Source organism: Manis javanica, chromosome 4 (assembly GCF_040802235.1).
Source record: "Manis javanica isolate MJ-LG chromosome 4, MJ_LKY, whole genome shotgun sequence".
NCBI lineage: Eukaryota > Metazoa > Chordata > Mammalia > Pholidota > Manidae > Manis > Manis javanica.
This window is the reverse complement of record NC_133159.1, coordinates 6,762,689-6,788,386: the sequence shown is the minus strand read 5'-3', so window position 1 is coordinate 6,788,386 and position 25,698 is coordinate 6,762,689. Positions and strand designations below refer to the sequence as shown.

Genomic DNA, 25,698 nt, shown 5'->3' with positions numbered 1-25,698 from the left:
TGAAGTATAGTTGATATACAATCTTATATTGGTTACAAGTATTAGTTCCGTTTCCTTTAAAGCCAGTTTTTCAACCAGTTTAGCCCATGGTCCCTTTTTACCAAGCAAAAGAAATCTTACATCCTCTGCAAGATTCTGAAGGGCTTCTGAGGAGGGCTGTTCACTCCTTTTATCTCCTCCCCAGATCTATATTAAGAGTCACTGCTTATTCATAACATTACTCTCAACAGCAAAAAGGCAGAAACAACCCAGGCATATATCAACAGGTGAATGAATAAGTAAAATATCATATAATGGAATATTATTTAGCCCTGAAAGGAAATGAGGTGCCATTACCACATGGCAAAGCCTTGAAAACATTATGGTAGGTTAAAGCAGCCATACACAAAAGACCACCTATTGTCTGATTGCATTGGTGTGGAATGTCCAGAAAAGGCAAATCCATAGAGACAGGTTAGTGACTGCCGGGGCTGGGGGGAAGGAGGCGATGGGAGTTACTGCCTAAGGGGGACAGAGTTTCCGTTGGGGGTGATGAAAAGTGTTGGAAATAGTGGTGACGGTTACACAGCCCTGTGAATGCCATCGGTGCCATGATTTGTATACTTAAAAATGATCTAAATGGCAATTTTTAATATAAAAATTTTACCACAATTTTTTTTTTTTAAAAAGTCACTGCTTAAAGACATCTTACTCACTATGCTGACTCACACCCCCACCTCTGGTCATTGCAGGACCCCCGGCTCCCTCTAGAGATGTCTTTCTATACGTGTGATCTCAAGTCTCATGGCTTACACACCATCTTCAGGCCAACTTCCCCCAAATTTCTATCTCCAGAAAGGACCTCCCCAAGAACTCCACCCCAGCCCCTGCCCTTGGCTTGTCTAATGGAACCTAGTGCATCCAGGACTAAGCTGCTATTGCCTCCCCATGAACCTGCTCCCTCCAGTGCAAAGCAACACTGCCCTCTAATCTGAGAAATCTAGAATCTTCCTTGGCTCTTTTTTTGCTCACACTCACATCTGACACCCCCCACCCAGGGAAATCCTGTTATCTCTACATCCAGATTATATCCATGACTTCTGTCTCCATCATCCCTCACACAGGTGACAGAGCAGCCTCTAAGCCGGGCTTCATTCTGCACAAGTAGCTTGCAGGGCGCCTCTGCTCAGCCCTCCAGGGGCTCCCATGTCAGTGCGTAAGCTGAAGTCCTCACGCTGGCTGTGGGCCCCCGCCTCCCTGCAGCCTCCTCCCCCCAGCACTGCTCCAGCCACAGTAGCTCCTTGCTCCCTGAATGGATAGGCTGTGCTCCTCCTCCATGGGTTGGCAGGGCCTTTGCACGTGCTGTTTCCTTTGCCTGGAATGTTCTTCCCCCAGGTGTCCAGGACTCACTCCTCCACTTCAGGATCTTGCTCAAATGCTCTCTATCAGAGACACCTCTGAATACCTGTACAAAGCACTCCCATCATGCCCACCAGTGTGCCCTGACCCACTACCAGGCTTTCTTCTCTCCCACACTTACTGCCATTTGATATATTATATATTTGTTCATTGTTTATCATCTGTCCTGGCCAAAAGGTAAACTCCTTGTAGGCAGGGAATTTTTGTGTGCTGCATCTTCAAATAATTTAGGGGATCAGTAGATATTTGTGGAATTAATAAATTACTAGAACCCCTTGATTCACTGAAATTCTAGAACAGTCTTCAAATAACACATATTTATAAGCACAAGTAAATTACGTGACACATATAATAGCTCTGTTTTACAAAGCAAAACACTGGGCTAATGCTTACAGGGCACTGCCAAATTTTCCCTGTGACCCCCAGACCTATTTTCCCTGTAGTGGTTGCTTGTATTGGTTCAGCCAGAAACGACTGCTGTAACAAAGATGCCCCAATAGCCAGTGGATCTGAGGAAACATAAGATGTTTATTTCTCCCCCAGCCAACATCAAAGACAAGCATGCCAGATTAGTAGGTGACCCAGCAACACCTGCCAGTCAGGTTCTTTCCATCTTCTTTCTCCACATCCTATAGGTCATGTTCCTTGCTGGCATGTGGAAGCCCTGTGGCTGACCTCAGCATCTCAGTATTCCAGTCATAGGAAGGAGAAAGAGCCAGAGGGCATGTGCATGTTTTAAGGCCCACACCTGGCATCCTATATGCCTGAACTTATGGTTCATTGGTGAAACCTTGTCATGGGGCCACAGCTAGTTGCAAGGGGCTCTGGGAACTGTAATCTGGTTGAGTGGCTATATGTCTGGCTACTACTCAGTTACGAAGAAATAGCTGCTGTTGCCTGGATTGCAGAGGGGAGGAAAATGAGTCTAAGTGACATGACTTGCTCAACGTGGCACAAGTAGCAGATTCTGGCCCTCTGGTCCCCAGTCCAGGGCTTTGTCTGCACACCCAATGGCCTCTTATCCACAACAGCCCTGTGAATTTTCTGGATGAGGCAATGGAGGCTCAGAAAGATTAAGTGGCCCCTTTTAGGTCATGTGCTGTTACAGTTTGCTATCACTGTGTAACAAGTTACATAAACTTGGTGGCTTATAAGAAGACAATACCCGTTTATTGCACAGTTTCTGTAGGTCAGAAGTCTGTCATGGCTCAACCAGGTCTCCTGCTCGGGGTCTCACACACCGACTGTTGCTCAGCTGCTTCCCCAGCTCGTTCAGATGGCCGTCATCCTAGCCGCCACCTGCATTTCCTTCCTGTTCACAGGCCCCCCCATGACATGCAGCAGGTGGCTGGATCACCAGGCCGCATGTCCCTCACACAGAATCTCCCTCACTCTTCAGATTTCTCTAACTTCCCCTTCTGCTACCAGGCAAAGAAAAATTTATGCTTTTAGAGGGTTCTTCTGATGGGGTCAGGCCAACCTGGATAATCTTTGTGTCTTAAAGTCCACTTAATGTGGGACCTGACTTAGTTTGGGCTGTGTAACAAAATACCACAGCGTGGGCAGCTTAAATCATAGACGCCGGTTTCTCACCGTTCTGGAGGCTGGAAGATCAAGGTGCCGGCTGGTTGGGGTCCTCGGGACGGCCTGCTTCCTGGCTTACGGACAGCTGCCTTCTTGCTGTGTCCTTATGTGGCAGAAGGAGAAACAGCTGTGGTATTTCTTCCTCTTTAAGGGGCCCTGTCCCATCATGAGGCTCCATCCATATGACCTCCTCCAAGCCCAATTACTTCCCAAAGGCCCCACTTCCTAATATCACTACATTGAGGGTTGGGGCTTCAATCTAGGGATTTGGGGGTCGGGAGACAAACATTCAGTCCGTAACAGACCTTTAATTCCACCCTCGGAACCCCCTCACAGAAACACCTAGATTCGCGTTTACTTAAATAATCAGGAGACAGGAACTCTGAGTGGAAGGTCTTCAGGGTTCTGCCCACCAGACGTGGCCAGGACAGAGGAGCAGGCCCAGAACCTGGGTTTCCTGTGTATGCTAAGCCCTCTCCTGGTGCCAGCAGTGTGCTTTAAGTCAGCCCATTCAAAGAGTGAGGCCCCAAGTAGAGGCTTAGAGGAAGATCGCCTTTCCCTTCAGTGGCTTAGCTACTCTTCAGTCAACCCGGGCAGCTTGCAGCTCTGCTGCAGTGACCCCGGGAGCTGCTGCAACCTAAAAGCCCATCAGAACCAGGGTTGTAGGGTTTCTGCAGGCAGGAGGGACAGTACGGAGCAAGCTGGAGCAAGAGCCTTCAGAGTTTGGGGTGGGGAGAGCGAGGCTCAGGTGTTGGGAGAGAGTTTAGGCACACCTCACAGAGGACTGAGGGCGTCTCCCTAGGAAAATCCACCCACCAGATGGTGCCCCTCGCAGAGGAGCCCTCGACTCCAGAAACATGGCTGGTCAGTCTTGTCCTGGTTTTTCATTTGTGTGGCGCAACGGTCACATGAACATGCCAGAGGTTGCACAACCTCCTGGTGTGGGGAGTACGGCAAGGGGCCCACATGGCCAGGTTCCTCTTCCACTGTTATTGCTTGCTGTGTACCTGGAAATGACAAGATGAGCCATACTCACCTTTAAAAAGGGAAATGAGAAAGGTGGCCAGCTCACATTCCTACCAACAATGTGAGGAAAAGTCCCTCTTATGTTCCCTTTTTAAAAATCACACATGGGGCTTGTTGATTAGTTTGTAGCTGAGCTCAGAAAATCATTCAGGGCTCCTCGATTTCGAGACTCCAAACTGTTGCCCCTTTTGCAGTTGTCAGAGGAGAAGAATCTTGTGCCAGTTCCTGGGGGGAGGCAGGAGGAAAAGCAGGCCAAAGCCAGTCTGCTCCTGGGACCTCTGGCCTCTCTGGTCATGGGCCTCTCTGGGTCTGGGCCCCAGCTCTGCAGCCGGACATCTGCAGTGCAAAGGAGGCTGTTGTGGGGTGCCAGGACCTTGGACATGGCCTCTTTGGACACTGGACATGGAGCAGCAGACGACTGCCAGCTGGCTTGGCACAGCCTCTAGAGAGTTGACTTGGGATCAAAAGAATCCATCTGAGCTCTTACCAGTCCCCCCATGGAGGAGGAAGGAAAGGGAGGGCTGAGGGACTGAAAATGAAACGCGTGTCTAATAGGATATCACAGTCCATATGGGGTGGGAACTGGCAGTGGCAGCCAAGCCTGAGTTTTCTCTGGGTCTGCTGTTCTTTGAGGACCAGCCCCTGGGATAGAAGCAGCAGAGCCCAGGAACTCTATTGAGAAATGTGGGGATGGGTGGGGTGTCAGGAGTTATTGGCTTCCTTTGGTGGAGAACACTAAGGCAGCTCATGATCACCCAGAAACTTGGGAGTAGTGCTTCTCACCTCCTGCTTGATTCTCACCTCCATCCAGGCAACATCAGTGAGTTCAGACTGGAAAACCAGCCTCAAGCTTAAGTCTAAACCATCTGAAGCTAGATCGTTGCATGTCTTTACCATTTTTTCCCCTTATAGTGGGAAGTATGAATATTCTTTGAATGTTGTCTTCCAGTGCAAATAAAACCAAGCCATCTCCTGACCAAATTATCAGTAAAATAGCCAAATGCTCACCTGGAGAAGTGAGCGAAGGCTTTCATCTCAGCAAAGCAGGAAAGATATAGTCAGGCTTGATCTGCAGCAGAGCAGCTTCCAGAAGACTTCTTCTGTCCCTCTTTCTCCCCAGAATATCCAGAGGATTAAATGACTATGATCATTTAATCCTGGAGGGATTTAACTTCGGGAGGGAGTCCATTCCAGGCTTTTGCTGGGCCATGTGCTGAAGCCCAGAGCCAGTTGCACAATCCAAACTTAAAATTGCTCATGCCAGTAAAAAGCTGAGAAGCTTCATTGACAGCAAGCTCTCTCATGGTGAGTTCCTGGTCTGGGGTCCCCTCAGGAGGAGGTCAGGGCCTTCTGAAGTGACTACGAAGGAAAGCAGCTGCTCTTCAGCTCTCTGCAAAGTCCATGAGTATGCTTTGCTTGAGCTGCTGAGAATTGCTTTTAGTAATTAAAAATAAAAATTAAAGATACATGCTCATTCTGGCATTGCTTGTATTAACCAAAACCTGCAAACAACCCAAATGTCCAAAGCAGTAGACTGGGTTAATATATTATACATATAATGGAATACTATACAGTGATGCAAATGAATGAGTAACAGCTTCCTGCAAAGAACATGGCTGAATCCCATAAAAATAATATTGGGCAAAAAAAATAGTGTGATTTCATTTATATAAAGTTCAATGCAGGCAAACTATGCTTTGTTCAGAGATACATACATATATGAATGAATTAATAAAAAGCAAGGAAATGACTAAGGAGGTAGAAAGGTTTGGGGGACAGTCTGGTGTGCTGGAAATGTTCTTCTTACTCAGGGTGACTATGTGCTTTATAATTATTTGATTTTATATTTTAGGTACTTTTTTAGTATGTATAAACTAATGGACACTGACAACTACATAACATCATTGAAAGAAATTAAAGATGACCTAAATAAATGGGAAGACATCACAGTGGATAAGAAGATTTAATATTATCAGGATAGTATTATTCCCCCAGTTTATATACAGATTAAATGCAATCCCTATAAAAATTCTGGCTGGCTCCCCATACCCCCTGCAGAAATGGGAAAGCTGATCTTTAAATTGATACAAAATTGCAAGGGGCTCCAAACAGCTAAAATAATACTGAAAAAGGAAAATACACTTCCTCATTTCAAAACTTACTGCAGAGCTACAGTAACCAAAACTGTCATATTGGGAAGAAAGAAAACATAGTTGTAACTCTTCGTGATGTTGGGTTAGGCAATAATTTCTTAGATAAGACACAAAAAGCAGAGCAGCCAAAGAAAACAATAGGCAAATCAGACATCATCAAATTAAAACCGTTTGTGCTTCAAAGTACACTATCAAGAGAGTAAAAAGACACACCACAGAATGGGTGACAATTTTTGAAAATCATGTATGCGAGAAGAATCTAGTATCTAGAATATATAAAGAACTCTTAGCACTCAATAACCAAAAAAAGCAAACATTTTTTAAAAACAGGTGAGGGAACTGGACAGTTCTCCAAAAAGGTAAGCAAATGGCCAACAGGCACATGAAAAGATGTTCCACATCATTATTAATTAGAGAAATGCAAATCAAAACCACAATGAGACACCACTTCAGGCCACTAAAATGGTTAGAATCAAAAAGAGATAGTAAGTGTTAGGAGAAATGTGGAGAAACTGGAACCCTCCTACATTGTTGTAGGACTGTAACACAACGCAGCCACACTGGAAAACAGTCTAGCAGTTCCTCAAAAAGTTAAACTTAGAGTAACCATATAACCCAGCAATTCCTTTCCTAGGTATTATATATAACCAAGAGAATTGAAAACACATGCCCACACAAAATCTTGTACGTGAAAGTTCACAGCAACATTATTCATAATAGCCAAGTGGCTGTCAATTGATAAATTGAAAAGCAAATGTGGTGCATCTATACAACAGAATATTATTTGGTCATAAAAAGAAAGAAAGCTACAATGTGCATGAACCTTGAAAGCATGCAAAGTGAAAGAAGCCAGTCACAAAAGGACACCTATTGTCTAATTCCATCTATGTGAGATGTCCAGAATATACAAATACAGGGACAGAAAGTGGATTGGTGGTTGCGGGGTGGTGGGGGAGCCTGGCGGGGAAGGGAGAGGGGAGTGACTGCCAACTGGATTTCTTTTTGAGGTGATGAAACGTAGAATTTATACGATGGCTGCACAAACTAGTGAGTATTACTATTAACCACTAAATTGTACACTTAAAAGAGCCAAATTTACAGTATACGAATAGTATCTCAATTTTTAAAATGAAATTTTAAAAGAACCAAAAATCAATAAATGGGAACTAATGTTTCATTAAAAAAAGACAAATAAGCTTAATTTAAGAAGATAGTGTGCTCATTGTAAGAAAATTTGGAAACACCCTCTTCCCGAAATAACTACCACCAGCAACCCTGTGAACACTTCGGGCACCACTGCTAAAGGATTTTACTCTAGTTGTTGTGTTACTACTGGAAAGAATACCTCCATCCCCCATCCAACACACACACACCCGTACACGAGCTGGCGAAAGGAGGGTATTATTAGCCCTAAAAATACTAGTCCTTCCCTCTCCAGGACGGGACGTCCCAGGCATCTGGCAAGAGCAGGGAGGGGTAGGTAGCCCTGCACGCGGGAGGCGGATAGGAATGCAGGGCGAGGCACGGGGACGCCGACGGGATGGGGAGCCACGGGCAGACGCGGGCGGGGCTGATTGGAGAGGCTTACGGCCCGGGTGCGGAGCCCCGGACAGGGCGTGGGGGGTGCAAAGGTGGGGCGTGGCGGGCTTGGGGGCGTGAGGCCGCAGGGGGCACGTGGGCGCCACGGGGAGGAGTGTGGAGGGCGAGGGGACGTTAGGGGGCGGGGCCAGGGAGCGGGAGGGGCGGGGCCCAGGCCCGGGGGGCTCGGGTACGGGGAGGGGCGGGGCTCGGGTGCGGGGAGGGGCGGGGCTCGGGAGCGGGGAGGGGCGGGGCTCGGGAGCGGGGAGGGGCGGGGACCGGGCGCGGGGCGAAGTAGGCTGCGGGCGGGGTGCGCGCCGGCACACGAGCCGCGGGCGCGTTGGCGCCCAGACGGCGGTGGCCGCTCGCGCGGTCCCGCCTGAGTGCTCGCGGCGCTCGCCACCGGCCCCTCCGCACCCGCCATGCCGCCGCCTGCGCCGCCCACCGAGCTGGTGCCGTCGGAGCGCGTCGTGGTGCTGCTGTCCTGCGCGCTCTCCGCGCTCGGCTCCGGCCTGCTGGTGGCCACGCACGCCCTGTGGCCCGACCTGCGCAGCCGGGCGCGGCAACTGCTGCTCTTCCTGTCGCTGGCGGACCTGCTCTCGGCCGCCTCCTACTTCTACGGGGTGCTGCAGGACTTCGAGGGCCCCTCGTGGGACTGCGTGCTGCAGGGCGCGCTCTCCACCTTCGCCAACACCAGCTCCTTCTTCTGGACGGTGGCCGTCGCCCTCTACCTGTACCTCAGCATCGTCCGCGCCTCGCGCGGGCCCCGGGACGGCCGCCTGCTCTGGGCCTTTCACGTCGTCAGGTGGGTGGCGGCGGCGGCGCTGCTTTCCTCCCGCTCCCGGTCCCTCGGGGGGCCGCCCCTGTGGCCCTCTCGCCCCTCTAGCACCCGCATCTTGGTTGGACCTGCCAGGCGTGTAGCGGGCAGTGGCCGCTCATGTCTCACCCCTCCCACGCCCGGCAGGCCTGGGCCCGCAGGACGATGCCAGGCTTGCCCAAGAGATAGACGGGTGCCTCGCCTCACCGCTCAGGGCGCCCTTTGTGCCTGCCCCAAGCCGAGCCTCTCCGCAATGTGGGTGCCTCGGTGCAACCCCTTGGTGGGTGCGGGGGCCAGAGCTCACCCTCAGAGCCCTTGCCTGGTAACTGGCAGCGCCTGGAGAACTGGGCGAGGACACCTTACGCCCTTCGCCTCCTGATTTCCCTGCGTTCTGGCTATCTCTGATGCCCACGGGGAGAAGCACCTGGTTCCAGGCTGTGAGATGAGTTAGGTGCTGCCCCAGGTTGCAGAGTGGGGCAGTTCCCCATCCCATCCTCCCACCCCACACCACAGCACTTGTGGTGCGTTCAGCCGCTTCCAGGCTGCCCATCTGGCCAGCCCTCTGCACGTGCACTACCTCAGCTGTAAAATGTCCTAATGACTGTCTGTCTTTTGTCTTTGCTCATCTCTAGACCTCCAGGCCCAGTCTCTCATTCTGTTCTTGATGATCTAGGCTAGTTTCTAGAGTTTAGCAACTCTGAGGTTGAGGTCAGTGGCAGAGGCTGGTCTGGAAGAGGGCCACCAACTGTCAGGCGTCTCTGAGAGTCGAGAAAACCAAGGCGTTGCCCTGCCCTGTTGTGAAAGCATCTCATCAGGTAACCCTCACCTGCTGAAGGTTGCTCTCTTTCTGCGCAATTTCAAGATCCAAACACCTGGTGCTGTCCTGTGCTGAGCCCAAGGCAGGAATCTTATAGGGCTTGTTCCCTCTTCTCCCTCCCCCAGATAAGAGCACCAAATACTGCCCTAATTATAGGTCCTCTCTGTTAAATATCTGAGTGCTTTCCAAGGGACTGAGGACAGTCAGCACTTTGGTAGGGACAGGTCACCTGGGTGTCACAACAGTGAGGTCACAAGCCTGTAAGAGTCACTTGACCGCCACATCTCAGAGCTGCTGGATGGAGGCCAGCTGGTCCCTGGGAAACCAAATGGCCTGCTTCTCAGCTGTTCACATCAAGAGCTTTGCAAAGAGCCATTCAGACAGTCCCTCAGATGCTTCAGAGACCTGCAGACAGGAACGTTGTCTGTGGTGCTTAGGAAAGGCCTTCTGTGAGAGTGTGTATCCCCTTCTGGCTGTGAGAAAGATGGGAGCTGTTCATCTTGTCTGTTATTTGTAGTCCCTGTTTCTTTTTCTTTTTTTTTCAGCTTTAAGGATGTTAATTATAGCTAACATTGGGACCATGCAGAATGTTTAGCATCAGGGAGCCAATACACTGTGATAAACCTGTAAGGTAGGATTCTTTTTTCTTAAGTTTCTTTTTATTTTGGTATCATTAATATATGATTACATGAGCAACATTGTGGTTGCTAGATTCCCCCCATTATCAAGTCCCCACCACATACCCCATTATAGTCACTGTCCATCAGCATAGTAAGATGCTGTAAAGTCACTACTTGTCTTCTCTGTGCTATACTGCCTTCCCTGTGCACCCCACACCCCCCGCCCTACATTATGTGTGCTAATTTTAATGCCCCTTATTTCCCTGTCCCTCCCCAGTCCCTTTCCCTTTGGAAACTGTTAGTCCATTCTTGGGTTCTGTGAGTCTTCTGCTATTTTGTTCCTTCAGTTTTTGCTTTGTTCTTATGCTCCACAGATGAGTGAAATCCTTTGGTACTTGTCTTTCTCCACCTGGCTTATTTCACTGAGCATAATACCCTCTAGATCCATCCATGTTGTTGCAAATGGTAGGATTTGTTTTCTTCTTATGGCTGAATAATATTCCATTGTGTGTATGTACCACATCTTCTTTATCCATTCATCTACTGATGGAAACTTAGGTTGCTTCCATTTCTTGGCTATTGTAAATAGTGCTGCGATTAACATAGGGGTCCATAGTCCCTCTGTTTCTTAAAAAGAAAAAAATATTACCTGTATCACAGTTTGACAGTTTGTTCTCTGGAGCCTCTAGCTCTTAGCACATGGACTTTGCTAGTCTAAGAGAATTGATAGAGCACCTGTCTAACAGGTCCATTTATTGACCTAGATCCTCTCAGACTGTATTGCTCATGGCCTTGCTAAGGACTCTTTAGTGTCTTTCTTTGCTGTACCAGTTTATTGTTGCTGAAAGACCTGATGGCATGAGAAATCTCATCCTCGAACATGGCTAATTGGTCACCCACTTATTAACCATTTCAGCCCACGGAGAATCAGTCCTGTTCTTCAAGCCTTCCAGCTTTGGAGAGTATTTTTAAATTTGGCAATACAAAAGGTTGATATCTCCATTCTGTAAAATGGTTTTTATCAATTGATTAAAAAAATAGTAACTAACTTGATAAACGGACAAAGGACAAAATTATAAAAGCAGTTGATAAATATGTGGAGAAAAGTTTAGCCCACATTAATACTCAAAACAATACAGATTATAACAGCACCATTTTCTCATTCAATTATAAGAAAAAAAATAGGTTACTGATATCATAAATGTCACTGAAACTGGTATTTTCCTACATTGTTATTGGCAACAGAGGTTGGAATAAACCATTTAGACAATATTTGGTTCATACCCCTTGACCCAGTAATTCTGTTTATTGGGACCTAATCTAAAGAGATAATCCAAAGTTCATGCAAAGCTTTATGTACAAAGGAGTTTGTGTGGCACTGTCAGGTAACCCCAATGTCCAAGCAATAGGGAACATTAAGTTTGAGACCACACCCCACCATTAACTGGTATGCTGCCATTGAATATTGGTTGTGCACTCTATAAGTCATATTTTCAAAAATGGCATGATACAATGTTAAGTGGAAAAAGCCGTCTATGAAACCAAATGCAGCCGTGTAAAGCAGGAGGCAGGAGAGAACCCTGCACACATACAAGTTCCCAAAAAGTGCCTGCCTGGCCCTCCAGGGCCCCATCGTGAGCTGACATGGTTCCCCTCAGAGAAAGGCTTTTTTTTTTCTCATTGGAGGGAAGCAGTTTGGTCTTTAGAGAAACTGCATCTCATCACAAACTGCCTCTGGCTCCTGAGGTCCTGCTAAGTACTGTTCTTTCCTTTGATCACCAGTAAGCTGAGGGTCGGCGGGATGGTCACCCTCCAGTCCCAGCTGCTGAGACTTGCCACATAACCACAGGTGGGAGGCTTGGGTTTGTTCTTTTATGATTCCATCTTGTCTCCTGGCCTTGACATTAGTTTTTTAAATTGAGATAAAATTCAGCAATAATTAATTTTTAACTTTCTGGATTATTTTCCCCCATTATTAGTATTTTGCCATGTCAGCTTTATCCTAATTATTTTTTCTGTAACCATTTATGACTAGCTTGCAGACCTGGTGTCCCTGGAATTCCTGAGTCCTCGTGTATTTCCAAAAGAGAAGGACATGCACCTTCCAAAAGCAGGAGAAAACATGGACAAAGCTGTTACCTGATTGTGGGCTCCACTGAGATTTTGTCAATAGCAATGCAGAGAAAAGGGAAAATGTGAGCCCTGAAGGGCAGGGTGTTCTAAGCTGTCTGATTGGAAACCAGCTCACTTTGCAGCCAGCGACAAGGCCTCGAGGAGGTGGTGTCTGAATGAGGGATACGCACATTGGCTGCATGAGAAGTCTGCCATGTTGGGCTGTACTTCTCCAGATCACAGGAGTTGAACTGGCTTTGTTTGCTTGCCCCAAAAGGTTCTCAGAGGGTAGTGCTGGGGAGGGAGGTCTCTGTGCTGCACCCCTGTGTGTTCATGGGAAGCTGGCTGTAGTCCTAGAGGCCACCACGCCCCTCCAGCCAGAGTAAGGCCTGACTCTTCGGGCCCTTACACCTTGCCCAGCATCTCTGAGCACTACAGGGTGGTTCCTTGGGGCACACTAGAACCAGAGCTGCAGAAGGTATTGCTATCGTGTGGGTGGTTAAAAGTTCCTCTGGACACCCCCCGCTTCTGCAGCCAGAGCTGCAGTGACCTCATGGTGGCCCGGCTGGTGGCCAACTCCCTGAACTTCTCCCACGACCTGCCCCTCCTCCCCATGCTTAACAGTAAGTGCCTGTTGTCCCAGGAACAAACCTCCAGGCCACGGCGCCCATGGGGCTCTTTACCAGGCCCTGCTGGCTGCAGCTGGGCTTCTGCTCCCAAGAGCTTTATAAATTGACACATTGTTGCCTGATAGTTTTGTTCTCAAAGCATTTTTTGAGTTATGTTACCATTCAGGGCTTTCCATAAGCTTTCCTACATAGACCAGGCACTGCTATTTGGGGGAGAAAACCCTTTCATTCCTTCCCAGCAGGAGCCACCCCTTCTGAAAGAGCTGTAGGAAGGGTGAGGTTCTAGGGTGAGGGAAAGTGCAGGAACCCAACCCAGGGGCCTTGAGCCGCTTGCAGGCCAACCCCCTCATGCAGATGGGGAAGGGTATTCCCATTTGTGTGTGAACTGGAGACCTCTTGTCACTGCAGGTGTCCCCCACCCTGACTCTGGTGGGGAGGCTTCAGGGACCACATGACAGGAGGCCCCCAGCTGGGCAGAGCTGGGAACTGCAAGGGGAAGCCAGAGGCTCCACTGTTCTGGGGGCAGGCCCCCTGCTCCGCGTTCCCTGGCAAATGCACGGAGTTCCGGGGTCAGCGAAGCCTTCCACGCCACGTGCTAATCCTGCTATGCTTCTGGCTCTGCTTCTCTGAAGGAGAGTTAAAAAGCGAAAGGGATGCAAGTTCCGAAAAGAGCTAAACTCGTGACAGATCTGAATGGCTTTTGTCGGCTCACCTCCCCTGCAAGCTTACTGTGGGTCCTCCGCCCAGCTCTGCCAGTCAGGGTGTGGGAGGCCCAGGAACTGGGATATGATCCCCTGCTGGGACATGTGACTCCCGCGTAGTTGTAGAAAGCCTCTGTATTAGTCTGCTGGGGCTGCCCCAACAAAGGACCACAGACTGGGCAGCTTTCTGCCAGTCCTGGGGGCTGCAGTCTGAGATCAAGGTGTTGGCAGGGGTGGTGTCCCCCGTCCTTGGCTTGCAGACAGCCATCTATACCCTGTGTGCTCGCTGGTGCCCCTCTGTGTGTGTCTGTGTCCTAATTTCCTCTTCATATGAGGACACCAGATAGATGGGATTAGAGCCCACCCTACAGACTCATGTTAACTTAATCCCCTCGTTGAAGGTCCTGTCTGCAAGTAGAAGTATATCCTGATGTACTGGGGGTGAGGACTGCAACATAGGAATTTTGGGGTGATGTAACTCAGCCCTTAACAGCCTCTGAGTGGGAATGAAGCCAACTCAGAATCTGGCGTTGGTTTCAGGCAAACACAGTGAGAACTGGGGCCCGGTCTTCAAGGGGGGATTCTGTTTGGAGTGTGGCCTGCAGGCTCCAGCCCTGCTTCCCCTGGCTCAGTCACAGCTTTGGAGAGAAGGGGCACTAGAAGGCACCTGCTTTAGCCATGTCCCTCAACTGGCATCCTTCATGCATCTCTGCCCAATCCTGGGCTTCCTGGGAAGCTGCCCGGTCAGCCCTTGGGTTAAGATTGAGCAGGCCACCCTGCCCTTTCCTCCGGGTGCCTCACCCCTTCTTCCCAGCAGGACCTCCTCATATGAGATGACTCAAGGCCCACGTCTCCTAATGTGCCCTGTGTTGGGCCAACTTAATCCCAGATTTAGAATGTGGGTCACAGGTGCCCACACAGAGACAGGACAGTCTATTTACTGGCAGTTCTGAGCCGTCTACCTCTGGGCATCCGGGCAACCCCACTCACCTCACGAGTTTCTAGATCACAATCAACTAAAGGTCTTTTTCATGTGCGTTGCTGTAAGCTATATCTTACTGGTTGTGATTTTGTTTATTTTTTGGTGGATGGCTTCTTTTTTTGGAGCGGAAAAAATGGTTATGTGGTACATGACAGAAATTGGAAGTGTATATTCTGGAAAGCAAGAATCACACATGGCTTTGTGGGGTGCCTTCCAGATTCACACCACCTACAGCTCAGGGTAGCTCGGCTTATCCGAGGTTGTCAAAAAATGCCAACCTGCGACACGCTCCCCAGGCTGAGAATGTGGGGGAATCTTCAGCTCACTCTCCTTTTAATGTCCTGCCCAGTGGTGAACTGGAGCTGGCTAGTGAGACCCCATAGTTAAATTTTAGGGCATTTTGTGAGCTGATTGTTAAACACAACTATTAATAAAAATTAAATTGTATAAGCTTACAATTAAATACATTATATTAAAAACAAAAGTAATAAAAATACTCAAAAATCTTAATTATTTTACTTTTATCAGTGCACATCTGTTGGGTCTGTGTGATGGAAATTCTGTGTAATGGTATGCTACTGCTCATCTGTTCCCAGCTACATATATTGGTGGCTTGAAATTAGCCATGGGGGGATTGGGTATAGCATGGAAATTGGCAACCACTACAGAACAGGGCTTGGTTTATTGTTTTGTCAATTGTGTAGAGCAGAGGTCAGCAAAATTCCTGTAAAGGGCCAGATAGTATTTTTAGCCTTATAGGCTGTGTGATCTCAATTGCACCTGTTCAGCTCTGCGGTGCTGACTTGCAAACAGCCATAGACAATATGTAAATGAATGAATGTTGCAGCTTTGCAATAAAACTTTATTTTAAAAAACACAGACCGTGGACCAGATTTGGCCAAGGGCCATAGTCTGCTGGATCCCCGACCTAGACTTAAAAGAGCAATGGAGAAAATACTAATAGTAAAGGTTAAACTTAAAAGTGTTACTTGTCTGAATTTAAGCAGAAATGGCAGCCACCATGGGGCAAGCAGAATGCCAGGTGTTTAAGGGAGGAGGTGGTAAGAAGAGGCAGTATCATGGAGCAGGAACAAAAAATACTCCTCCGCTGTCGGAAAGTATCGTCTAATCCCACGAAGAAGTGGCTTAAGTCACTGCTGAACCAGTGACTTCCCGCTTTGCCTTGCTTCTTGTATCTTCTGGATTTAACTTTCATCCTACTTGTTAAGGAAAATGAAAATAGCAACCACTTTTACATCATGGAACTACAGGAAGACCTCATTTTACTGAGCTTCACTTTATTGTGCTTTGCAGATACGCATGTTTTGCAAATCGAAGATTTGTGGCAACCCTGCATCAAGCACCATTCCAGTAGCACTTGCTCACTTCATGTCTCTGTCACATTTTGGTTATTTCCTATAATATTTCAAACTTTTTCATTATTACTATATTTGTTACAGTGATATGTGATCAGTGATTACAACTGAGAGCTCACGAGGGTTGGCATTTTTTAGCAATAAAGCATTTTTTAACTAAGATACGTACCTTTTTTAGACATATGCTTTTTACACCTTTAGTAGACTATATTATAGTATAAACAAAACTTGCTTATACACTGGGAATCCAGAGAATTCATTTGACTGCCTTACTGCATTATTCACTTTATTGTGGTGGTCTGGGACTGAACCCATTGACCGTGGCTCTGAGGTCTGCCTGTGCTGTCATTTGCTAACTGCAGCCACAGAATGGCCACAGATAACCAGACTGTGGCAAACATCAACAACAGCATTCTGTGCGATTCAATTGGCTATGTAAGGAATTTTGTGTATCTTATAATTAGTTGCAAATTGTGTGCTTCACATCTTGTATATCAGTAAAATTTTTAATTAGTTTATATGTGCATGTTTACATATATACATGCATACAATTACATTTTTGTGGAGAGCCAGTTGTTGAAACACTACCAGCACACCATGGCCCAGATGCACAAATTATGAGTTTGGGTGAGCCTGCTGTGCTGGTCATTTGACTGTTCCTCCTCCTCCACCCACCCCATCTCCCCATTACTACCTCTTACCATCTCACTTAAATACCTCCTCGGTACCTCCCAGTACCTTCTGGCTTCACATAGCTTCCACCTGTGCTTAAGTTCAAACAGTGACTGACTGACCAACCCACATTCTTAACCGTGTATGGCCCTCTGCCCGTTTGGTCTTCTGTTTCCTAGCACACACTCCGCTCTGGGCACACCGCAGTAGCAGAGGAAATACATCACTTTGTAGCTTTCATTCCAGAAGTCTCAAGTTATAGAATGCAGTCTGTCACCATCTGGTCTCCAGGTTCCTGTGTGTGGGGCTGCTCCATCCTGCTGGGCCCTGCCTCTGCTCTTCCAGCCCCCACAGCAACCCTCAGCTCTGGTCCAGCTTCCTTCAGGCTGACACTCCCTATACACAGCGCTTTTCTCTTCCCCGAATTCCTTGGAGGAACCCTGTAAACCATAATGTCATGAGAAACAAACATGTAACTCCAGGATTGCAGTTTTAGCACTTTTAAGAGCCCTTTGCTTGCTTTTCAGTAATGTCCTTGCCGTGAATATTTAAGGAGTAAGTTAGGGAGAACTGTCTCAGGCACTTGGCTCAAACTTTGTTCATTCATTCAGCAGGCCCTTGTTTTGCCCCTGCCAGGTGCCAGGCACAGTTCTAGGTGCTGGAGATGGAGCAGTGAACCAGACCTTGTGGAGCACATAACTGGGACATATGTTGTCCTAAAATCCCAGGATGGCATGAGTTTTAAAAAGCTGACCACCTATTATGACAAAACAGCTTCACACTGACATATATTAACTTATCAGATGAATAACTTTGTACAGACGAAGCATTTAAAATAGGACGAACTCCTGGGTGTAACTGGTTACCATTCTCATACACCTTTACCTTTTATGGGTTTTTGCCCCTTCTGTGCCTTTGTGACTTCAGAGAGCACAGGCTGCCTCCCACCTGCCTGTTCTCGGGGACGTGGATGCTGAGGCTGCTGGTCATGCGCTCCCCTCGTGCTCCTGTCCATCCCTGCAAGGCCAGCATGGGGGAAGACGGCAGGTTGCACATGGCACCTCTGTTCTGAAAGTGACTGGCGCCGAGTCCTCCCCCGGCCACTTGAGTCCTCCACAGTCCTGCAGCTTTTGGAGGACCTTCCTGAAACAGCACTCTAGCCTCATTTTGGCACCTTTGAACTCATCGTTTTTCTTCTTCTGAAACTTCTCTCAGAAAGAGCCACTCTTCCTTACACAGAGCTCTCAAAATATAACCAATACCTGAACTGGACACTTTAGTGATGACACTGCCTTGTTTATGTATTGCTTGTCCTCCAGGTGACTAACTAGGACATAGGCCCCAGAAACCACACAGGCCCAAATCCTGGGGCAGAGACATGACAGCAACAATGGCGGTCGTGAACACTGACACACCCAGTCCTGTACACCGCACATACGCCCATTAGTTTATTCTCATAATGACCTATGGTGATACTCTGCTGTAGACACCGTACCATCTCCGCTTTGCAGAGAAAAATACTGACATGTTGGCCAATTGGGGGCCAGGCTGAGACTTGGACCCAGCCTATTACATCACAGGCCAAGTTCTTAATCACCCTGCTGTGCTGCCGGGAAGATCAGTGTGTCCCCCTGACCAGTTTAAAGTGCTTTGCAAGCTGACTCAGTGCAGGCATCACTGGGCTCTCATCCCTCGTTGCCATAGGGTAAGCTCTAGGAGAGTCAGCCCGGCACTGCCCGAGAGGGGCCTCTGCCCTGGGCTTTATGCTTTAAGTCCCCCCTTCGGCCCTTTCCAGGGTATGCCCCCATCCTATAGAGCAAGAAGGCCTTAGGACCAAGGAGATGTGTCTGCCCAGATCCTGTTGCACATGCACGGGACCCTGGAATTCCCTGCCCAGGCCACACCAGCCATGAGTGTGTGCATCCCTGGACCCTGGTTGGCCAAGGGGCTGACTGCTTGTTGAGTGTGTGGGTGAGGCACGGACATGCTGGCTGGTGTGTGCGACTGGCACAGAGGCCCCCTGAGCACGTGAAGGAGCCGCCTCCCCATGCCATGGCATTTTAGTGCCATCTCCAAGGATCCCTGCAGTGCTGCAGTAGAACCAGCCTCAGGGGTGGGAGGGTGTGTCTGTCCAGGCAGGGAGGGGCTGGGACGTCCTGTGTCCTCCTACCTGGGCTCGGTGACATGAGGGTGGGCTTGGCCGGGCTGGGTGGGTGGGTCTGGGGACTCCTGTTCCGTCTTCTCCAGGGACGCCGTCTCGCCCTGCAGACCTTGCCGGGAGCTGGGGCCTGACCTCTGTCTCCTCTGCTCGTCATTCCTTAGCTGGGGGGTCCCACTGGTCATCACCGTAGCAGCAGTGGCCCTGAAGAAGATCGGCTACGACGCCTCGGACGTGTCAGTGGGCTGGTGCTGGATCGACCTGCAGGCGGAGGACCGCGTGCTGTGGATGCTGCTGACCGGGAAGCTGTGGGAGGGGCTGGCCTACGTCGCGCTGCCGGTGCTCTACCTGCTGGTCCGGAAGCACATCAGCAGAGCGGTGGGTGCCCGGGCGGCCTTCTCTAGTGGCGGGGCACTTGTCGCGTCTCGGATCGGCTGGTTCGCTGACTGCGCGGTCCTGTCGGGAGCGTCGGGTTGGGGCTGAGAGATCGGGGCCCGCAGAGGGTGGGGCCCCAGACCCGCCCAGCGCCCAGGTGCGCGCGCCGCGGCTGCTCCCTGCCGGCCCTCGACCGCCCCCTGCCGGGCGGACCCGCCACTCAGCCGCGAGCCGCTGGCCGGAGGTGAGCAGGATCCCAGTGGGACCCAACGGCGGCGCCCCGGGAGGGCCGGGCACCGGCTTTCCTAATGCGCAACACAGGCGACCACCTCGCCATCCCCGCTGACACAGGTGCTCCCACAAATGGTAGGCTTTCGGGCTCTCAGGAATTCATAAATCAGTAGGCTGCGCTGGCCAGAAATTCTAGGAAAGGATGGCTTTTCTCTGACAATCTGCCTAAACTGTTCCTCATTCTTAACTTCAGTTCTGCAAAGGTGAAGTATGGGCTTCCTCCCAGCTACAAATACTGCTACCAAAAAAGGCCTCAAGTTAAACGCATGGTGGATCCACGCAGCCATTCATCAGCACATTTTTATTGAGTCTCAACTGTGCACAAAAGCGGGTTGATGGTGGGGCTTCAGAATGAGGGCGCAGACGTGGGCCCGCGGCTGGGCAGTGAGACAGCTGCTGTGAAAGCTCTGAACAGGCCGCTGCGCCCAGCCCGCAGGGCCTCTGGTCCTCTTGCCTTGATTTGTCAGAGGCTGAAATTGTAGAAGGGAGTGTGTCCCACCACCCGACTTCAGGGCACACTGTTGGCTCAGCCTATTGTAGGGTGCCCCTCGCAGTCGCGTGTGACAACTAATCCTCACCCTCTGCTCCCATCTGTGTCATCTCAAGTCCAAGCTTCTGATTCTCTTTTTACTCAGAAATTTAACCTATTTCCCCCTTCCTGCCAACCGCTTCTGACTCAGCTGGAGTAATTGACGGAGACCCAACCAGGGCTTACCAGTTGGTCCGGTCTTCTTTAGGCCTTTTAGCCTGGAGCACCTTCCCACCTCCTCCTCTCTGCCGCCCTGGTGAGCTTCCTGGCCCCCTCCGGAGGCTCCCGGAGCTCCTCCCAGCTCTGCCCGGGGGCCCTCTGCAGCCGCCCTTTGGTGCGCCTCTCCTTCTGTCCCTTCCTGCAGCAGGGCGAGAAGCCTGGGGCAGGGGCTGACCCCGACACGTGAGTGTGGGCCCTCTCAGCTCCTCAGGGGTTTCCAGGGAGTTGTAGGAGTTGCTCCCTGCCTCTGGCTAGGAGGGAGAGCTGAAAATGCATGAACTGGACAGAGCTCTGCTCTGAAGCCAGGTACCAGCAGCCCTAGCTGGTGCCCAGCACCCACCCTCCTCCCTGCCCCGTGGCCCGCTGGGTTCTGGAGGGGATGGTGGGCAAGCAGCTCTCTGGTCTGCTGCTAAAGGGCGCAAGTTGCAGCAGCTTGGGTGTTCAGAGATGCCCGGCTGTGCGGCTCCTCCTGGACCCAGGACCAGCCTCAAAATCACAGCTTAGTCATGAGTAGTCTAATCTGTTTTTCCAAATTTAGGTGTGATCTGGAGGTGGGGAACCCCTTCCTCCCACCAAGGGCATTCCCAGGAGTAGAAGCCCTGCCTGCTCACCATTTCTTTCTGCCCAGCTGTGGTTGGAGCCCCTCCTTTGCAGGCTTTCGGCCTGGGGGAACTTGCCTTCTGGAGGGGGAGTGCACTAGGAAGCAACAGGGCTGACAAACAGGGATGAGGGACATCCAGGAAGGAGGATGATGAGAGCTATGAAAACAAAAATAAAGAGCTGGCGATGGGCACGAGGCTACCTGAAAATGCCTTTGTACTTTATATAGGGTTGTTAGGAAAGGCCTCATCCAGAGGGCGACATTGGAGCAAAGACTTGAAGAGGGTGAGGGAGTGGATGGATGGGGAAGAGCATTTCAGATAAGGGGGCAGCTAGTGCAAAGGCCCTGCAGTGGGTGTACCTGGGGGCAAATCAAACACTCTAGCTACCCAGAGTGCTCTAAAATAAATGGGTTTATTGAGCCTTTACAGATGTAGCAAGATAAGGACTGAGTCCCGGGACAGAAAGTTTCTGATTCACCAGCAGCAAGGCCAGGTAACAGAACAGATTGTCCACCAGATTTAAGGAACAGGACATATTCATGAGAGGTTGGTTGCAAGGAAAGACAGTTCTTTAAATTCTCATCAGCTACAGATAAGGAAGGTGGACTAACTCAAAGTGAGAAAAGTCTGGAGATAGGTGGTTAGTGCATAGAGAAGGGTGGTGGATTGGTTGTTGACGGTAAGATACCAGTCACGTGCAAGGGGGATGTAGTGGATTCGGGAACCTTCTAGATGATTGTTGACATGACCATCCAGGAACATGGAGTTTCTGGCTAGCTGTGGCCCATAGCTATTGACTGATGACTTTTCCTTGTCTCTCTCCCTCATTCTCCAGCCCTTATGTCCCTTAATTTAGGACATATCAGATTTTTTCCTTATCACTGGGGTGTGTGGGGAATGATGAGGGAGTGTAGCTGGAATACAGTAAACAAGAGGGAAAGCAGCAGGAATTCGGTCACAGTCAGACCAGGAGGGGGCCACTGTGTGAACTGGGGAGCCACTGAGAGCTTTGAGTGGAAGGTTGGTTTAAGGTGACTTAGGTTTTCAAGGAACTGTGCTACTTCTGTGCTGAGGACAAGACCGTAGTGGGGAGGAGGCTGGGTGGCAAGGGTGACGAGGGGCACAGTTAAGAGGGGGTGATGGTGCCTGGACCAAGCTGGTGGCAGTGACAGCAGACAGAACATCCAGATTCCAGATCTCTTGAAGGTCGAGCCCTCAGGACTGGCCTGTGCATGAGATGTGGGCTGGAGTAGCCTGGGCAGCTGAAAGGATGGGTTTCCATTAGCTTCCGTCAGAAGCACACAATAGGCATAGGGTAGAGATTAGGCGTTCCGTTTTCAACAAGAGAAATTTCAGATGTGTCTTAGGCAACCATGTGGATATATGGAGCAGGCAGTGGATCGAGGAGAGAGGAGCTCAGGAGAAGGATCTGACTGAGGGATGGGAGCCCGGGATACCAGGGTGCAGGTGGAAGGCGCTGCCCGCCTCTCTTCCTTCTTGAGCTAGTCTGAGTCCCTAGGACCTGGGCAGCCTGTTTTATTCACATCTGTTCTCGGTGTTGCCCGCACAGCACGAGGCGCTCTCTGAGTACCGGCCTCTCCTCTCTGAGGCGCACCGGTCCCAGCACCACACTTCTGTGGCCGATAAGAAGCTGGTCCTTATCCCGCTCATCTTCATCTGCCTCCGGGTCTGGAGCACTGTGCGATTCATCCTGACCCTCTGTGGCTCCCCGGCAGTGCGGACACCAGTGCTGGTCATTCTGCACGTACGTAGGTCTGACCTCCGCAGCCCTCACTGCGCTGGTGGCCGGGTCTGAGCCCTTCCCCCAGCAGAATGGGTATACATCCCAACAGGCCAGCAGACATACGGCTAGCTTGGGTCTTGGTTCCACTGTGCCTTCCTCTCCGCGGGACAGGGAGGCCTTGACGAGAGGAGGTGGAAGGGCAGTGTGTGTCTAACAGCCCCAGATGGTAGGTGCTATCCGGTGGCGTAAGAGTGGCCCCAGGAGAGATGGCTGATCCTGCAAGTTCAGGCCTGCCCAGCGCTCTGCCAAAGGCCCACATGGCCAGAGTCATTGCAGACCAGCCTCAAGGGGTGGAAGAAAGGTCCTGGGGTCCACACACTTGCAGCACGTTGGTTTGAGACCCACTCCAGGCCCGGCACTCATGCCTCTTCTGTATTTTTTTATTTTTATTTACTTAGTTAATTTGTTATTTCCTTGCTCCTCTTCTCTCCTCCCTGACAGGGCATCGGGAACACCTTTCAGGGGGGCGCCAACTGCATCATGTTCGTGCTCTGCACCCGCGCCGTCCGAGCCCGGCTCTGCTCTCTCTGCCGCTGCTGCTATTCTCGGCCTTTGGCTGAGAGGCCAGTTCCCGAGGCTCCTGCGTCCTCCAAGGCGGGAGAATCTCAGGGACCCAGACGGACCCCAGGGGAACCTCCAAGCACCTGAGCTTCTCTCTTCCCAGTTCTGTGTGTAGGTGCTACCTGCCTGGGGACAGGCGGTCCTGGGTGCCTCTGCTGCAGGGAGCAGGGTGACATCTGCCGCACTGAAAACCTGCTTTTGAAGCTCTTGACCCCTGGTGGGGGCACAGCCACAGACTCAGCTTCTTCTACCTCCTAGACCCTCAGGTGACACATGTCCACTCACACCCAAGTTCTGCTGCACCGGGGGCGTCTGTTTGCACCAGGGCTGGCAGGGAGAGCCAGGGAACCCAGCTGTACGTGCTCATTGCGTGCTGCCTGCTGGCCTAGTGGTCGTCGGCCTCTTGACCACTCAGCACTGCTTACAGTTTGAGGGACCCACCACACCTGCGGGAAAAGAGTGAAGAGATATGTACACTATGCATCCATCCTCAATAAAATGTCAGGGGTTCCAGAGATGTGTCCCCCAGCTAGGTATCATGGGCAGACCCTGGTTTGGAGGGTGTTGAGATTCCCTGGAGAACCTGGCTTTTCTTGGGTGGCTTTGCTGGTCAACAGAAGAGCCTGTTACCTGTGACCAGGTGGAAGGTCCCTTTGAGGTTTCCTGGAGACTGTCGCGCTCACAGCCCAACACAGTGGCTCAGGGCAACCCCGTTCGCTCTGTGGGTTGCCAACCCTTGATGTAAATTGTGTTTGGGTCTCAAGCACAGGCTAGAATCCAGAGTCCTGCCTTCCCTAGGCCCTTAAATACAGGTTCCCTCTTGCAATGCAAGGGCTGGAGCAAGGAGAGGAAGAGGCTGTTGCGGGGAATCCCTGCAGAAGCCGCTCTCAGGTCTGGGCTGGTGAAGGCAGAAGCTAGGGTGAGCAGGGCGCAGGAGTTGGCTGTTCGCCTCCCAGGAGAGGGGACCAGAGAGCAAATGACCCAAGTACTGATCCTTCCCTGGAGGTGAAGGTTGTGGGAGATGGTTGCATGGGGTGACTGTGTACATTTAAAAGAAAAGGGGCTTCAAATAAGCTTCTGTCCTCTATATTCTATGGCTCTTCCACCAATACTTCTGTGTAATTTCAGAAAACAATTTCTCTGTTAAATCACAGACGCCACTGGCTAGGAACGGGAGGTGTAAATGTCACTGAGGGTGTGGGGGTGGGCAGGGCAGGAGGGAAATGACAACTTTACCCGACAGCAGCCCTCCCCTGGGTTCTGTCAGACCTCTGCAGAATGGACATGGTTTTCTGAACCCATGAAATCGGTCAGGTTTTAAATCAATGCCTCACCATCCTGTTGATTCCTGTGTTACTCTCAGAAGCAGAATCTGTAACGGGAAGAGAATCTGAAAGGAATAGTCATTCATAGAACTAGGCCCAAACGCTCATTTTTGGTTTCCTTTAAAGGAAAGTCTCTTTATGAAAATCAACAAGAGGTGGAAAGCCTCTTAGGATTCAAAGAAAGCGCTGGGCTGCCCTACGGAAAGCAGTAAGGTGATCTCCTTACAGAAATGGACTATGTCAGGGGAACTGGGTCTCCCCTAAAGCTGTTACAGTGGATCACATAGCTGGTAGACACCCTCATGTGAGCTTCTAGAATGGAGCAGAGATGCAGGAAATTGCTTCCTGCAATGAAGAAAATGATCCACACCTGAGTGAGAGTTTGGCCCCAGGGAAGTGCTGCTGTGATAAATCCTGCTCAGAAGGGCTCTGGGCTCCACTGTGCATGGCTGCCCTGGCCTCTACATGACAGGCCCAGACCTGGGTTTCCCAGGAGGCTGCAGTGAGGAAAGGCCTGCAGGGGGAGTCCAGGGCTCACAAGAGCACCTCTGGGTACCCAGGGCTCCCTCCAGCTCCTATTCCGCTTGCCTGCTGCTTCTTTGGTAAAAACCGCCCAAAAGTTACAGCTGGGGACTTCCATTGCAGTTTCCTCTACTGCCCACCTGGTCTCTGCAGGTGGAGACTGTGCGGGCAGGGGAGGGGCTTGTCCCAGCCCAGGAGCCAGGTCCCTTGAAGAACGTGGCTGAGTCTCTGGCCAGCCAATCTTGAAAACAACATCGCCTCTTTCTGAGATCAGTCTGGCTGGGAAAGTCACATTCATAACTGAAGGAATATGGGAATGAAGCCACGTCCCAAAAGTCCAGCAGGGACTCTTGCTTCTGATCCGAGCGACACAAAGATGTGTTCTTTACCCTTTGCTCTGCCTCAGCGGGTTTCCTTCTCTCCTGTTAGTGTTGTTAATGTTTACCTCCCTGCATCCCCGGCTACAGATGTGTGACAGCCTGAACCGGTGCTACGGCCTCATTATAGTGTGTTCACAGCCCAGAGCCCCTCTCTTCTCAGGCACTTTCTGAACTTTGGTATTGTAATCAGGTTTTCCAGGCATTTCTGCCTCTCTGTGCTTCTGAGGGGTTTTCGTTTGTTTTGTTTTTAATGCAAGTAATTATCTGACCCAGGCTGAGGATGCAAACAAACCTCTTCATATGTCCACGACAAGAAAAAACATTTTTACAAACTTCTGTTGTGACGTAACAACATAGCGTGAAGTTGTTGTGCACGTGCAAAACTCAAAATTGTAATGCAAGCCCTGGCCACCGGGGTTGAGGCCAAAGTCTTATTATTTAAAATAAAATAAAATAATTATTTTTCA

General features: G+C 50.3%; 1 protein-coding gene and 2 long non-coding RNA genes across 10 annotated transcripts in view; 2 read left to right on the top strand and 1 right to left on the bottom strand.

Moving 5' to 3' along the window:
• LOC108398240 (uncharacterized) overlaps positions 1-9,490 on the bottom strand; it is a 24,115-nt gene extending 14,625 nt beyond the window's left edge. For 5 of the 7 annotated variants that reach the window (XR_012129966.1, XR_012129964.1, XR_001853376.3 and 2 more), the window contains exons 1-4: positions 9,383-9,490; positions 5,017-5,442; positions 3,799-3,989; positions 2,992-3,085 (exon numbers count right to left, since the gene is read on the bottom strand). This is a non-coding gene — a long non-coding RNA (uncharacterized lncRNA). The remainder of the gene's footprint in view (positions 1-2,991; positions 3,086-3,798; positions 3,990-5,016; positions 5,443-9,382) is intronic. The other 2 variants (XR_012129968.1, XR_012129969.1) reach the window with 2 other exon arrangements.
• GPR157 (G protein-coupled receptor 157) lies at positions 8,031-25,698 on the top strand. Of its 2 annotated transcripts, XM_036999889.2 has the most exons (4): positions 8,039-8,544; positions 18,788-19,001; positions 22,210-22,404; positions 22,885-25,698. In XM_036999889.2, the coding sequence occupies exons 1-4, from the start codon at positions 8,162-8,164 to the stop codon at positions 23,089-23,091; spliced, it is 999 nt and encodes a 332-aa protein (XP_036855784.2). In that variant the 5' UTR covers positions 8,039-8,161; the 3' UTR covers positions 23,092-25,698. The 2 variants fall into 2 exon arrangements, with proteins under 2 accessions (XP_036855786.2, XP_036855784.2); XM_036999891.2 differs by lacking the exon at positions 22,210-22,404 and having other exon boundaries at positions 8,031-8,544.
• On the top strand, positions 9,231-14,927 carry LOC140848814 (uncharacterized). Its single transcript, XR_012129970.1, has 4 exons — positions 9,231-9,371; positions 9,919-10,004; positions 10,368-10,458; positions 12,029-14,927. It is a non-coding gene; the product is annotated as an uncharacterized lncRNA (long non-coding RNA).